Source organism: Thunnus albacares, chromosome 14, assembly GCF_914725855.1.
Source record: "Thunnus albacares chromosome 14, fThuAlb1.1, whole genome shotgun sequence".
NCBI classification, from domain to species: Eukaryota; Metazoa; Chordata; class Actinopteri; order Scombriformes; family Scombridae; genus Thunnus; species Thunnus albacares.
Window position 1 is genome coordinate 14,284,523 of NC_058119.1, and position 15,750 is coordinate 14,300,272.

The 15,750-nt window shown below is 42.2% G+C and overlaps 1 protein-coding gene across 1 annotated transcript; it reads right to left on the reverse strand.

Moving 5' to 3' along the window:
* Positions 1-860: 860 nt before the first annotated feature.
* LOC122997322 (Hermansky-Pudlak syndrome 6 protein) lies at positions 861-6,164 on the reverse strand. The gene has a single exon (XM_044373397.1). The coding sequence runs from the start codon at positions 5,676-5,678 to the stop codon at positions 2,856-2,858; it is 2,823 nt and encodes a 940-aa protein (XP_044229332.1). The 5' UTR covers positions 5,679-6,164; the 3' UTR covers positions 861-2,855.
* Positions 6,165-15,750: the final 9,586 nt, after the last annotated feature.

Consider the following 15,750-nt stretch of genomic DNA (forward strand, 5'->3'; position numbering starts at 1 on the left):
AAAGAATGAAAGAAAGCAAGAGGGAGGAATAAGAAAAAGAGAGGGCTGAGAATATGAGGGATGTTAGGTATCAGGTTTTGACAGTTTCAGCAGCTCTCTGCGGTCGACTCTTATTACCCTCCACTTCTCCACCTCTACACTTATTCCACCCCTGTGATTATACCCTCACATCCTCATGTGGAACCTGCCGATTTGCCGCGAGGACGAGGCCTGAACACTGTGCTTCTGCTTTTGTTATTATCAGAGTTAGTTAAGAGGCGACCTCTGATTCAGAAGCTTAATGGGTAACGACTGAACATTCCTCTTATAGGCCCTGACCATGGAAACATTTGAGTCCATTTACACACTCAAATCCTTCTCGTGGTTGACACACAGACACACACACAGGACTACAGCTCTAAGTGGATTTGTCCATGGACGGAAAAAAGCAATGGGGGCAGTGGATCATATGAATGCATTATTGTGTTGTTGGCATAGCTTTTAAACCAGTACACTGTTTGCCTGTTTTCAGGTTAGACTGAATCAACTGTAAAGAACTGAATGAACAAACCTAAAAGAGTCCACCGGCCTTGACATTTTAGTTGTTTGAGACTGAATAGTGTGTGATCTGTCAGCTAGTTTTGATGTTGTGCAGTAGTGTGAATGGAATATGCTGACAGAGCCGACCAAACCAGAACTACAGCAATTTGTGGGGACAGGGACTTGGCAGGTAGGTGACAATGACAGTGCCGCAATTTAAAAAAAGGCTTTCAAGGTGTAATAAACACCGGTGAACACTGTAGGCATTTTGTAATGGATTGCATGACACCGTACAAACACAGAACAAGTAACTTAATATGTAAAACTCAGGACAGCAAACAGAAGTTTTATCTTCAGTTTAATAGCATACAGCATTTGTTCATAAATACTTGTACACATTTTCTTTTTTTTTCAAATACTGCAAAAGGAGAGTATCACCAAAAAAAAAGTCAGCAAAGTACAGTTTGTCAGGTGAATCCAGGAGGAACTCCTATTTGTTGACAGAAAATAGTTTGAGTAGTTAAACTAAATTATCCTACTATTTAACATCTTAACAGTCATAACATAAGGCTGTGTGGCCTGTCAAGGGAAGTCAGGGAGTTCCCAGTGACTCTCACTTGAGACACTTCTGGTACACAGAAAAACTCATGGCGCTGTATTGATTTCAGTCGCACAGAGATTGTCATGCTTGTTCAAGTGTGCAAAACCTGGAATGACATTATTAATACACCAACTGCAGCCAGCAATCAGAGTAAGAAGGCAGCCAGTTTCATGTTGAAACTAAAATGTCATAAACGCAGCTTCTTACTGTAGCTGTTCCCCACATAGAAAGCTTAGAGTAAAGAAGCTGTGCTTTACAATACCAAAAGCTATTTGTCCAGAGTATGAGTGTGGAGACAGTAGAAATGTGACACTATCCTGTAAATGAAGAGCAGCTCTGTGAAAGGCACTCTGATTGTTCTGCTGCATTTTGGAGTCTGATTGTCAGAGGAGGTTTTCTGTCACTACCTCGCCCACACAAGTCCTAGGGGGGTTATAGTTTATCATTTTGGTAGTATTCCACAGATTGCTAGAAAATAAATAACAGTTTGTTTCTGAGGGCTTCATATTTACACACAAGAAAAGAAAAAAAAACACATTTTCTTTGACTACGAAGCAAACCAAAGGCATCAGAGAAAGATTTACAAGTAGGTACTTAAATATACTTTTGTTTACAGCAATTAATCAGAACACATTCATTTCAACAGATGCGAGAGGAGCATAGTACAAACAATACTGACTGGGGTGATATAAAAGTGCAATTAGTTTTAGAGCAACTAGCAAGGGCAAGACAGAGGGCCTAACATCTCTAATGACATTAAACTGCCTGGTTCCATGAAGAGGAGGACATACACGACCTTATGCAAGCAGCAGGGCGACTGCGTTAGTCACAACGTGCCCCACTCGCACTAGGATCCTAACAGAATTACCTCCGAAATTGAATTTAAAGTCAAACTGTGAGTCATTTATACTGGGTATTCTGTCTGGAATGTCCTGTGAGCTGGACTGGGAAGGAGCAGAGTGGACAAGATGGTGTCTTGAGAGAGAAAAATGGACGACAGGAATGGAAAAAATATTTTGTATGTTTTGAGTTTGGTTTACAGGTTGTATATGGTCTGGTTAAGACCATAGTAACCAGCTTAATGTTTGAACCCTCATAATATGTTAACCAGAAAAGGTCAGTAAAAGAACCTTGGACCCCTCCCCTCCTCTAAATCACTTAAAACAAACATTCAAACACAAAGGCCAGCTTGTCTGGATAACACTTAGTAGATTACCCGCTGTGTGAACACACCCGGACATCAACGACTGAAAGGCAGCTATACTTGGCTACAATTAGCAGACATCAGTTACTTTAAAAAGGCAAAGAGAGATAAGATAAACCCCAAAAATGGGAGTTAGTGGCTTTTAACACAATACATCATTATTTATCAATGGTATTCCTATAGAGGCTAAGCTTATTCGATGCAATAACTTTCTCATCCACGTGCATTTAACGCTTAAGAGATAAATAACATTGCAGATACAGTATATACACATTAAGACTTGCAATTAACTGCAGTATTTACACTGGTAAGATCTTCAGTAGTCATTTCAGTTTCTAGTAGTCGCACTTCATTTGACATTACCGATCCATTTAAAAACACTTTGACAAATATCACAAGTAACTGCATTAAACTGATATTGTTGTTATTTGATTGTCATTACTGTTTAGATCAAACACACACTGCTTCACAGTTTGCTCAGATTATATGTGGAATGTTTTGTTCTCCATTTTTTGTGCATGTTAAGTTGAGTCAGACTGGGTTAGTAGGTAGCGCCATCCTGGCCCTTTGGACTGTTGTGTGTGTGGACAGCTGCTGATGCTCAGGTGTTTGTGTAAGAGGAGTTGCGCTGAGGTTGCTGCCCACAGGTGAGTCTGTGCTGGGGTCTGTGACGGTCCTCGGTTTCTCCACGGGCTGACGAGGAGGTGCTGGAGGGGGGTACGACGGGGACTGGAGGATGTCGGCGTAGCGCTGGCTGGGCTTGGTCTCCCTCTGAAGGACTTTTCTCAGCAGAGGTTTCAACAGCCCGATGGTCAACTGACTGCTCTGCGAGTCTGCGAAGGGAGCAGGGGATGTGCAGGTTGCGTTGGACATGGAGAAGGATGAGGGAGAAGGGGTGTTAGGGGAGGGGAGGTTTTTCAGCACCAAGTTAAGAATGGTGGTGACAGTGAGGTCCTCTGGGCACAGTGTCCACAGCAGGTCCAGGTAGGGGTCTAGGTCTCTGTGCTGTGCCACCTCACAGAGCAGAGTTGTAAAGATCTCCTTGTTGAGCAGCGGACTCTGTTTGCAGAACTTCTGAGCCACCTGTGTGACCCGCTCCCACTGCTGCTTGCTGATGAGGACCCTCAGTGCCTGGAGGATGGCGTTGGGCCGCCCGCTGACCAGCAGCAGCTCCACCTCCATTTCCTGGTACTGCTCTCTGTCTGGGTTCAGGCTGGACAGAACACACAGGGCTCGTTTGTAGAGAGGCACATTGTTCTCCCCGCCCTCCCCTACTCTCCCGCCGGAGAAGCCCCAGGAGGAAGAGGCCAGGCTCAGGCCCAGGCCGGCGGAGCCCTGCTGCTGCTGGGCGAGCTCCAGGAACGTGGGCAGCCAGTTGGGCTGGAAGTGGAAAACTGAACAGCAGAGGAGCTCAAACACAGGCAGGGCAGCCAGGGAAGTGGAGCTTGTAGATTTGGATTTACAGTTAGCGATGTGTCCACCTTTGAGGCTGTGCTTGTGCTTTGGCCCACCGTTTGCAAGTGGGAGGGAAGCTGGTAAGCTGGAGGTTGGAGCGGGAGTGAGGACAGTTTTCCACAAATCTGGGGGAGCCCTGCTGGACAGAGAGCCCTCCCCGTTGTAGTGCAGCTGCAGGGCAGCCTGCGCCGCCCTCCACGCCTGGCAAGGGAAGATACTGAAGATGGAGTTGAGGTAGAGCAGAGACTCTTTATCCAGCTCCAAGGATGACAGCAGCCTGGCTACTTCTTTCTCTACTAGATTCTCACACACTGCCTCCACCTCTTTAACGCTTCCTCTCACTAAGCTCCCCTTCACCTCCTCCAGAGAAACAAGAGCCTTCAGCTCAGCCTCCAGAGAGCCCATTAGCTTGTCTTGCCCTGCCACACATCCACCTCCTCCGTTCTGGGACAGCTCAGCTCCCTTCTGCCTCAACCCTGCGCTGAGGTAGCTCCTGAGGATGAGGGCTAAAGAGATGGGAGCCTGGAACCTGCCTCCTTTCTTGAGGGCGTCCACAGTAAGCTGGGTGCTGCTCAGGCTCCTCTGCTGGTAGTATTTACAGGCCTCCTCAAAGACTGCCTCCACCAGGAGGGCTTCAGGATGGATATTCTCTACTGTGCTGAAAGGAGAAGGCTTCATCTTAGAGTTTAAGTCTCTGGCGTCTGTCTCTCGGTGCATCACCATAAAAAGTCCAGTTTCTGAGAGCAGGTGAGGTGTCCATCTTTCAGCCTTGTTGGTATATAATAACCCCTCCCTCTTCAGTATGATCTTTTCCAGCTCTCTGCCACAGTTCAAGTCTATCAGATGCAGATTTTGCCCTATCACGAGCGCCAGGGCATCCTGGTACACGCAGAGGCTAGTGTGTGTGCCGTATTTCACCAAGCAGTTGTCCGCCAGTTTGTATACCTGCCGCAGAATCCCCTCTTTTTGTAGGAGACACACCCAGCCTGTGCTGAGCAGAAGCAGCAGGCCCCCACAGGGTGAGGGAGAGAAGTCATAGATCTCAGGAGGTTCAAGAGCTGATAAATACCCCAAACAGTCCGTCACCAACCTCCTGAAGTCAGACTCTTTAGTGAACAGCTTACTCAGGGGAGTGTTTTTACATGTGGTGCTGACCCTGAAGGAGTCGTGGCGAGGGTGCCAGGAGAGGAAAAATTTGGAGATGCTCAACAGAGGCTTCACTTTGACGTCAGGAAGGAGATGCACATATTCACCTGAGCTGACCACGGTGAATTTAGGATTGTTGTGGAGGGCGATTTTCACACCGCCCAAGCTGACAGCGCCCTCCTCCACCTCAAAGTCCCGTTTGCAAACACAGTATCTTAACTTATTCCTCATGGAGGTGAGGGCAGGGGAGCTTTCTGAGGGCGGCCTCTCCTCACACCAGATGATAAGATTAGGGCAGGCACAGACAGATACCACTCGGGCCCTGGGGCTGTTGCACAAGTCTGATGTTTGCAGGAGATGCCAGCCACCTTTGCACTCCTGGAATTTCCAAAACTCAGCTTTTCCATTCTCATAAACCACTGCCACAGCTACTGTGTCTCTGCTGCTGCCGTTGCTGCTGTTGTTATTGCTGTCCAAATACAAAATATCCACAATGGGCACGGGTCGTTTCAAACACAAATCCAGTTTCTTCTGGTTCTGGGCCAGCTGGGGTCTTTCATACTTGTCAAAAGTCACAAGACCGACCTTAGGCTTGCACAGGATGACATGGATGTGACGTCCATCTGGGCTCAGGCGAACATTTGACAGGCTGTTTTTATGTTCGTTATGAGTTAGTTTAAGGCTCTCAGTCAGCTCTTTACTGCCAGAATAGTCCCCGAAATCTGACAGTTGCTCCAACACAAACCGCGCCATGGCTCTACACACCGTGCACCGGAATGTAGCCTGTGATTAACTTGTTATTAACGTATTAACTACTAGCTTGTGTGGCACACAAATCTGACCTCGGACTCCGGAGAGGCTAACTAACTGAATGGCATCCAGCTCGGTCCTGTGACAGCCTTCATCCCGCTGTTAACGTCCGCGCGAAGGGATACATCCTCCGACATCCTCCGACCGCGTTAACCTCATGTCGGTACACGACAGCTGAGCTAAACTGTTAGCTGAAAGTGACAGTAAGTGCTGAATAAGTTTTAAACCACAAATCGAGAAAGGCACTTTGGTCATTCCGATGCTACGTTAGCACTCCCCTGACATCACGGGATTGTTAATTTCCGGATACCAACGGTGTTTTGCATACGAGGAGGAGCCGAGCGACGACATGAAGCAGAGCAAAGATTGTGTACAGGCGGAGAGAAAAGCAACTGTCGCCTGGCTTCGTCTTCAGCGGGCCGTTAAATCCAAACGGTAAAGGCTTTAAATTCCACCGAGGGATCTATCTTTACATCTTTGTTTTAAAAGTGATGATGGTAATAATAATAATAATAATAATAATAATAATAATATAAAAGCATTTAATTTGTACTGTAAAGTGCTATAGCCGTTAAAAACAGATAACAAGATAACAAGAAAACAGTGCAGAAAAAAACGATTTAAACGACTAAATAAGCAAATATATAAAGAAAGTTTCAGAAGCATAAAGCAAAGGATTTATATACATACACGCCTTAAAATAGCAGCAAAGGTAACCATGCAATGAGTTTTACTGTTGTGAAAGAGTGAAACAATAGTTAAGATTAAATTTTTTTTAAAATGTATTTTTACAAAAACAGCAACATCAATCTGTCTGTCTGTCTATTTAGCTGTCTATCTATCTAAAAGTGGACGCTGTATCCTTATTTAAGTATAAGTACCACTAGAACAATGTAAAAATACTCCTTTATAACTAAGTCCTGCATTTAAATCATATTTCAGTCAAAGTACAAGTATTATCAGCAAAATATACTTAGAGTATCAAAATTATAAGTACTCAATCTGCAGAAAATAAGCCCCTGTGACTGACATATTATCATATATGACATTATTAGTAGCATTTAAGTGTTGTAGCTGGCTGAAGTAGCATTAGTTTATTTCACCTTATATACAGTCAGGTATTTTTGGCCCAGTGGCTCCCAACTTGGGAGTCGAGCCCCTTCCAAAGGGTCACAAGATAAATCTGCAGGGGTCCTGAGATGATTAATGGGGCAGGAAAGGAGATAAACAATGTCCTCAGCCACTAATTAGTATTCATTGTTTTGGACTTTTCTCTTTTTCAAAGTCTTTGCTTTTACATGAAGTTTTGAAGAGTTTTGCCTCTTTGAGCCTTGAATAATTATTAAAATGAGCACAAGGAACCACAAACAGACACTGCTTTTTATTTGTAAGGGGTCACAAACCAAATCTGGCTTAATATTTAACAATGCATTTTAGTTTATAGGATTATCATGTTTTGTAATTTGTTTATTTTAATTCTATTCTAATATTTATGTCAAATAAATATATATATGAAACTAAAACTCACCCTTTGACCCAAAAAATATTGTGATTGTATAAATTCTCACTTGTTATTGACTGCAATTAGAGCTGGATTTAATCACTGACATAAGACAGTATCAAACTCACACGGATTGCTATATCATACTTAAAGAATACTAAGTATTGAGCCCACAGTTGAATATACTGTATATACTATCACTGATAGTTTTCTCTTTAGCAGAAGTAGAATCTAGTTTTACTTCTCTTTTCTTTTTGTGTTTATCTAAATTTGAAAAGTCAAGCAAATATTAGACAGTGTTTCTCTTTTTGTCTCTGTTTATTTAGCTTTTTTTTTTTGACCTGCCAGATATGTATATAGTTATTGTTTGGCCTCTGGTTGTAATGATGTGGCAGGAAGCTTGTTGGCAGCCATCTAAAAAGTAGCTGAGGAAGCTCTTTGTCAAAAAAAATTACACATTTTGCATCAACATGTGTGTCTGCTTCAAAGAGCTGGCCTATCTTACATGGTTGTAAATTACGTTTTTAGTCATTTCATAATTTGTCTGCTTATTTATCAACAATTAATTATTTGGAGCGTATTTGGTAGTGAATAGGTGTGTAACACTTTGTCATGGGATTTGTACTTTTTAGAAGGTGACATTTACTATGTTTAGTAAGTGTTGAAGTGTATCTGTGTTCAGATCTGTCTGCTTTCAGATCCTGCTTCGGTAGCTGACCCTGAACTTTGACCTTTCAACAGAGAGTGCAAACAATAAGAGCAGCGATGGGTTTCTGTGGCATAAATGTCAATGCAGACTACCAGTGCCATTCAGCTAAAAACAGTTTGAAAGCTGCGGTAGGTGAGTTGAAAAAAGATTCTAGATAAGAACAAATGAGGAACTGTGCTAATTTCCTTCTCTGCTTTGACAGCCTACTTTGAATATATTTTTAAAACACTCTCCTACAGTGTAACTATGGAAACTGCTTTTACCTCCACAGATCTAGAGGCAAGAATCCATCTTAACTGGCAAGAAGCAAAACTGGGAAACTGTTCCAGTACATGCTTGTTAATTTTGGCAAGAGCCTGCGAAAAGAGTGGCTGGCCAGTAACAACCTCCGCTGGGTTAATACCAACCTGAGAGACCCCTTCACTTAAATCAGCTTTGTGCCATCCTGCTTCACACCACAGATGTGGTCGCAGGAGGATTTGAGAGTGATGTTGGTCAGGCTTACACGAGTCTGTAGAAGCCTTGTTTGTATCTCAGGGGCCTTTGAAGGAAAATATTACAAATAATATGTATTAAAACAGGCATGAATGGCTCCAAGTGTAAGTGTATGTCTTCTTGTTGTGAGAACCCTGTTTATTTTCGACCAGTTTTCATGTTGCAAATGAGCCCACACTGTGAAGCTGTGCTGGTGAATAAACTGACAACACAGATGTGATATGTGGTATGGCTGGCTGTGGCACACACCTGTTAGCAATATCTATATGGTAGATATATTATTTAATAAAGCATATGTTTTGTTGGCAGCATGTATAAGCTTTCTCAAACCAACCTAAGGTGCTGACAATTACATTTTCTTTCCTTCATAGAGAGTACAACTGGCACTAAATGGTGTGTGTTTAACTTTCCTTTGATTTAGTGTAATCTCGGTGCGTTTAGATCTCACCTGCACAGGTATAATCCTAGAAAACTGCTTTCTTTTCAGTTTTATAGAGGTCTTTTTTTGTCTGACCCACATGTGGACATTTTAAGATCACTTTTGTGATTGAATGAGAGCAACAATTTCACTGTTAAGGATTAAATTTGATGCTAGCATTTGATAATATCAAACAAATTAGCAGACAAGCTTGTGACACCAATAACATAATCAAATCATGGAGAAAGTTCCACCGTCTCTATCTCTCTACTTCATAATTATCTATGGCTTCGAGCCTTCTGTTGACACATCCTAGTCGCATGTTTTTCCATCTAATTTTGACTGAGAGAAAATACAATTTAAAAGAGTTTTAATGCCAATTTGACTTCTTCAGTATACTCTGCTGCAAAATTCAGATTACTGGATCAGTGAAAGCGAGTACTGAGAATTGTTTGCTGGTGTGAACATGTATGTCAGTTCCTTTGATATCCAGGAGGAGGCAGTATTGATCTTCACTGTGGGTAATGTGTGGGTAATTTGAAAGATCAGTGTACAACTAAAAATGAATGGAAATATCTTAAAAGTGCTCACCAGAATGAAGTGATATATGGATCATGTTTTCTTTCATTTCTTTGTTTCCCTGAGTGCACAGTCCATTAAATCCTACTCCAAAGCCCTGCACACAACAATCACTGTGTGTTTCGATGAATATCACATGGCTGAACAGATGCGGAATCACAAGGCTGCTGTCTTCTTTCACTTACAGTTAACTGAAATTGCCCATTAAATCTTGTGACATTTATTGTTTCTGTTTTACCTTTTTTTTTGCTTCTATGGCATCCGTCCTCCAGTGTTGGCAGCTGTGGAGGTCCACTGAGAGGGCAGATAAAAAGGGTGTTAAGTCAAGGGCAGTAAAAAAAAAAATTAAGGAACGTGAAAAATTTTTTCAATCACACCTCCATCTTTATGATGTTTCTTCATATACATGTTTTTTCTTCACATGTATCTACTTTTCTGTTAATGGCTGAAAGAAGGTCACATCACCTTGGAAACAAGGGAAGACAAGTGTGAAATTTCACCCAGCAGGTTCTTTCAAACTTTCTCTGACCTAACTAGCCGAAAAATAACTTGAAAGAGCTTCCTTGACGTTGTTCTTCTTTCAAATCTGGTGCTTTTCTCGCTCACAGCTCTCTATGTATACGGTCTGCCTGTATTATTGTGCCAGAAAGCGCTTTAAAAGGGAGGCAGGTTGCTCGTTCATGCCGGTATGTGTGTGTGCGTCTGTGTATTTATGTCCTATTATGTCTCTGTGTCATTTCTTATAAAGTATATGGATGCAGTATGTTATTCAAACAGTAGATTCAAGCCCCGCCGCCTCCAGACAGGCTTTCCTTGGACAGAAAACACCCTCTATTAGAGAGTGTGTTTAGTCTGCTGTGCCTGTAGACAGGAAGATAAAGTGCTTGTCTGAAGACTAGAGGGGGTTGGAGACGTGGGAGATTTCCTTTTTGAGTTATATGGTGCAGGAAAGAAAACCATTGGCTGCAAAATATTGCTGCACAGAGTAAAGAAGATGGGTAGGCTGTCAGCTTTGCATATCCCCAGGATGGAATTATTTTAATTTGAGCGCAATTTAGAAGCAAAAAAGAGTGTAAGAGTACGCGTATGAGTGGGGGAAAAGCTGAGAGACATCAAGAGATTTCACAGTCTGTTTGGGGTTTGAGAGAGATGCTACCTCTCTGTGCTGCTGTACCAGTATCTGTTTTGTCAAATGAAAGTTGCAGCTGCCTGTCAGCCTCCTGTCTCATGTGAGAACAGGCAGACATTACTGTCAAGTTTGTGCTTGCTGTTGTACAGCTGTCATTTGCCTCTCTCTTGCCATATCTTCCCTTTGCTTCTGTAATTCACTTCACTGGAGCATTTTGTCTCGAACTTCAAGGGTCTTTCATGGACTCTCCTCTGTGCTGACATGCGGAGGCACTGCGGGAGCTGAAATCATCCATCATTTTTTTCTTTCTCACAGATATGTTTTATATATATAAGAGCAGAGGCAAACGAGAATAAAAGAATCCGACCTAAAGGAGATAAAATGAGGAAGGATGATGATGAATGAGAACATTGCTCAATATTACTATTTCATTTCTAATATTTCATCATATTCCACCAAAAATTAATAAATATCTACGTTGCTTTAAGCTCCTTGAGTGTAATCGCTTTAAAACGAAGCAGTTAAACAGTCAGATTTTCAATATGTTTGTGCCAGAAATTGTGAAGAAATAAAGCAAACAAAAGGGATCATGGTACAGTTGTAATGAAATATGTATATAAGTGTCTGATGGATTTGAACAATCTGGAAATTTAATAACCAGAACTCTTTATGAGAAATGTTCCTCATCTGGATTTTCAATGGTTGAGAGTACTCCAATGGTTTGCAAGTTAAATCTTTTTCTTCCCAGAGCTTCATTTTCCGAGGCTGATGAAATCCTTTAAGCGGTAAATATTTTTCAGCGAGATTATATTCTAACATCCGAGCACACATTTAAGCAGCTTCTCTACAATATTGGCTGCTTAATGAATTTGCACGAGCACATGGAGTGGCAATTCATGACAGAGAGGAGAGATGATACGGAGAGAGGGAAGCTTAGTGGTTCATTAGGAAGACAAACAGACTTGGGAGGCACTTGAGCTGAACTTCAATAGAGATGAGCGAACAATAACAAGCTGGATGAGGTGTTATTGGCCATGATTTTAGCATAATGAAGAAAGTTGATATTTGATAGAAAATGATGTAAAACGAAGTAATGAGAATATCCCAGAACTAGTGAAATCTTCGAAATGAAAACTTCTGATGTTCCTCAAATGAACTCAAACGAGAGGTCACAGCAGTGGTGAAATGTCTGTAGAATTGTCGCTCTGATGGGTGCACTCGTAACAAATACCCTGCCTCATTGGCTGATTAGATAACAGGCCATTTACAATTGGCTGTCCCTCCGCATTTAGCACAAGCTCTTATCTCAATGATCCATACCCCGACTCTGAGCATAAATAGCATTAGCTCTCACATCACACCATTAATCGGATTCATGGCCCTTGGCTCAGTGCTGGATGTTTTGGAAGTCCTTTGCCTCTTTTGCTTGTCTCCAATCTTTAAATCTCTTATTCTGCCCTGTCTTTCTTTTCCTAAAAAGGCACACGAACTTGTCTGTCGTGTAGTACCGTGTGCCACCACAGATTGGCAGCATGTGCATTGACTTTGATGCTACACTAGTTGAAAGTTGGTCATGAGAGGATAAAAGAAGGTCTTGCCATCATTGTTCCTACCCAGTGCTTGCTGACTGAACTGTTCAACTGTATCCAGAGGGTTTAAGGTAGAGTGCATGTGCCATCAAATCCTTTTGTGACTGTGACAGGAGAGCTTTCCAGCCAATAACACATCTCTGTCTCCTCTGTGTTTTATAGCTATGGAAACAGGTGTGAGTCACTGTGCTTGCTGCCGCTGCAGCTCTGAGTGCGCAAAGTCTCACTGGAGCAAGAGATCAAAGAACAGGATTCAGCTTTAGCTTCCTCCTTGACTTCCTGCTCATTTCACTTCACTGCCTCTTCATTAATCAGCCTGGAATTGTATCAAGGTTTCCCTCCACCTCTGGTATTTATGCGTTCTCTTTCTGCCTCAGTTTCTGCCTGTCTCCCCTTCTGCTTCCGTCCCTCTGTCCCATGATCAGGTATAATTGCTGTTGAGATAAACCCTCCAATGCAATTTCCTCTTTTTGTCTCTGAAAACATCCGCTTGGTTTCGGCAACATGGAACAGTCAAGCCGGTATCAGTGTAGCCTTTGATCACAGGGAGCATCCTCTCCCCAGCCTTGGCCTAATTTAACTAGATTTGTATCCGCAAAACCTTGATGCTGTCACTTAAAAGGCCTCCACTTTTGCTGCATTCTGAGGTGAATTTGACAGGAATGCGCATGATCAAATCCTCTAAACACAAGTGGTGTGTGTGTACTTACATGTGTTGAGCATGTTGCTGGTGGTTTTCTCTTAAGTTTGCCCCACATGCAGCGAAACTTGCGATGAACCTGTGCGTGACGAGGCCCTCGGACAATGAACTGTGAAATCATAATGTCGTGTCACGTCATTAGAACTCCGGCATTTGCGATTGTCTACATGTGCGTTCAGAAATTGCCTTTATGTGGCTGTAATCTTTTATAGGTGGTAATGATGGCTCTAATGGAGATGCAATAACAACAACATCTGCTTCTCTCAATCCAGCACACACTTTCTCCTTCCTTCACCCCCCTTTCTCTCTCCTGCTGCTGCTGTCATTAATTGAACGGCGTACCCTGCTCTGAGATGTCCGTATATGGCACATTTTTTTCCTGACTCAGCAAGCAAACATATATTATATATATTTATATATAATATATATACAGTATGTTACTCTGTCGTGATGCAAACCCTGAAATTAGACTAGGAGGGATCAGTTAAAGGATAATTTCTTATTTTTTTCATAGTTTTCACCATTCCTTCCTACCAATAATAATATTGTACACAGTTTATAGGATCTGGGGAATGTTGCTAAAAACAAGTATTACTAGAAAAGAGACATGAGCAGTCAGGTTTTAACAAAGCCTCAGGTTAGTCGAACTTATTTGGTAGAGAAAACAAAGGTGAATGTTGTAAACATCCATTAAAGTTTACACACTTGGTTCAAATTTGAGCTACACACCCAGTTTTTCTGTGCAATGAGGGATTATTACCAACATTTTGGATGTGGTTTAGATGATCTGACAACTGTTGCAATGTTTATAATTTGTCGAATTTCCTGACTGCTCATGTTTGTCTACCTTTTGGACTTTACAGCAAGACCCAAGACTAATCCTTTAATCATTTGTTTTGTTTTTTATGCTTTGTTTACTTTGTATGTCTTTACTATATGTAAAAATGTAAAAACCAATATATGTATATGCAAGCAAAAAAAGAAAAAAAACAGAGAGAAAGCTTCCTGTGGAGGCAAATTTCTTCAGTGGTCATAAATCACAACACCCTTCAGTCATCCTCTGATTATACATGAAACATCCTCAAAAGGTGATCACTCTTCATTCAAACCATCCAATCTTTCCTGTCACATATCCTCCCCACTCAGTATGTTGTCTGGGTTGTGAGACTACGAGTGACAGCCCGTTAATTTTCCCTCTGACCAGCATAGAAAATGTGAAAATCTGGCGAGGCGGCAGGGGGCGCTTCCAGCCCAGTTGCTTATCATCTCGCTAGAAGGATTGTTGTTGTCATTCTGGCCACTGACCGCTCTGACATCTGGTGTTGATCATCTGGTCAGAGAGTGGCATTCACTCGGCCAACGTGGGCTCGGGGAATAGCTGCAGCCGAGCTGGTGCTGCCTATTTGCACTGAGCTCACATCCATCCTTTAGACCTCCCAGGACGACAGACAAGAGAGGCAAATAGAGAAAAATGAGTTTGTTGACAACTTTTTTACTTTGCGGGTGGCAAGAGGGTATAACTTGATGCTCATATTTCATGACAGATTCAACATGTCTATGTGAAGCTGTAAAAACTAGTCGCTGTTTGTGTGTTCTGTATGTGATATATTCAGGGAATAATTTCTAAATTAATTACAGGATTGGAATCCTGATGAAATACATTTGCTGTGTTAAAGCACTGGTTGCACATGGGATTTATGCGTGCTGCCAAACCAACCCATCTCACATCGACCTTTAATCATTCATATTATGTTTTTAATGGAATGACTGACCTGCTGCAAGCTTCCATTTAATCTTTCCAGATTTGAAAATAAAGCTGAAAGCGCCACTGCAGGAGCTTAACATTTGTGATCACCATTATTGACAACTAAAAGCACTTTTTAAAAATAGAACTGAAAATGGAAATTGATGCCCTACTCTAAAGAAAAGCTCATTTGAAGACTCATTTGGACAAACCAATACAGTCACCTTTCACCAGAGATTACTCCAATGCAAAATCATGAGATATTTACACCAGATTCAATGATGATAAATCAGTATTTTCCACCGATAGGAAACCTGCCACCTTGCATTATCATCCTTGCAGGCCTGTGCTTGCCTGTCCAATTTATTTGACCTTAGCTCTCCCACGCGTGGATGGCAGAAGGAATACGAATTCTTCTGGCAACACCTTGTACATTACAGCCCAATTGAGTCATTTGCTGTGTGGCTGCATCTCATGAGGAAATGGCTTTGACACTGTTGGCCTTTGCTTGATAAATTAGGTCCCTGGGTAGGCATCCAACATTACACTGCACATTCATTATAAGCTTACCACAGGCCATATGGCAGAGAAAATGCTATATCACCATACATTAGCTGGGGATTATCAGAAGTATCAGGAGCCACAAAACTCCCTCCAGTGTTTGAAAGCAAATTCAGACCTGTCAACAAAACCTAACAATACTCATATCCACATCACATCATCATCATGGTTGATGTTTAGGCTATAGGTATGTATATAGTCTTAATTGGTTTTTTATCATTACGCACTCCAAAATCTAAAGCGCTTGGGAGTAAAAAGGGATGAGTTCATAGATGCAGTGATCAGCCAAGCACACCTCCTAATTGGAGAAAGGTGGGGCTCAGGGGAGAACAGAGATTGGTGGAGAGTTTCACGATGGATGTAATGATTTCCTGTGGGCAGTGGAGGAGCTGGGAGCGGGCCTGATCAGGTAGGGGTCGAAAGAGGAGGTTAGAGGGATCAGACAGTGAGGAAGGCAGCTACAGCGTCTTGAGACTCATTGTGATCTCTTTATTATTTTTATTCTGTGTTTAACTATTCCCACACGCTTACAGCTAGAAACACGTTTTCAATTCTAACATGCTGAACATGTTTCCATGATGTGTGTTACT

What these genes read in the sequence shown, in the direction of transcription:
- LOC122997322 (XM_044373397.1), bottom strand. Translation starts at nt 5,678, where the DNA reads ATGGCGCGGTTTGTGTTGGAGCAACTGTCAGATTTCGGGGACTATTCT.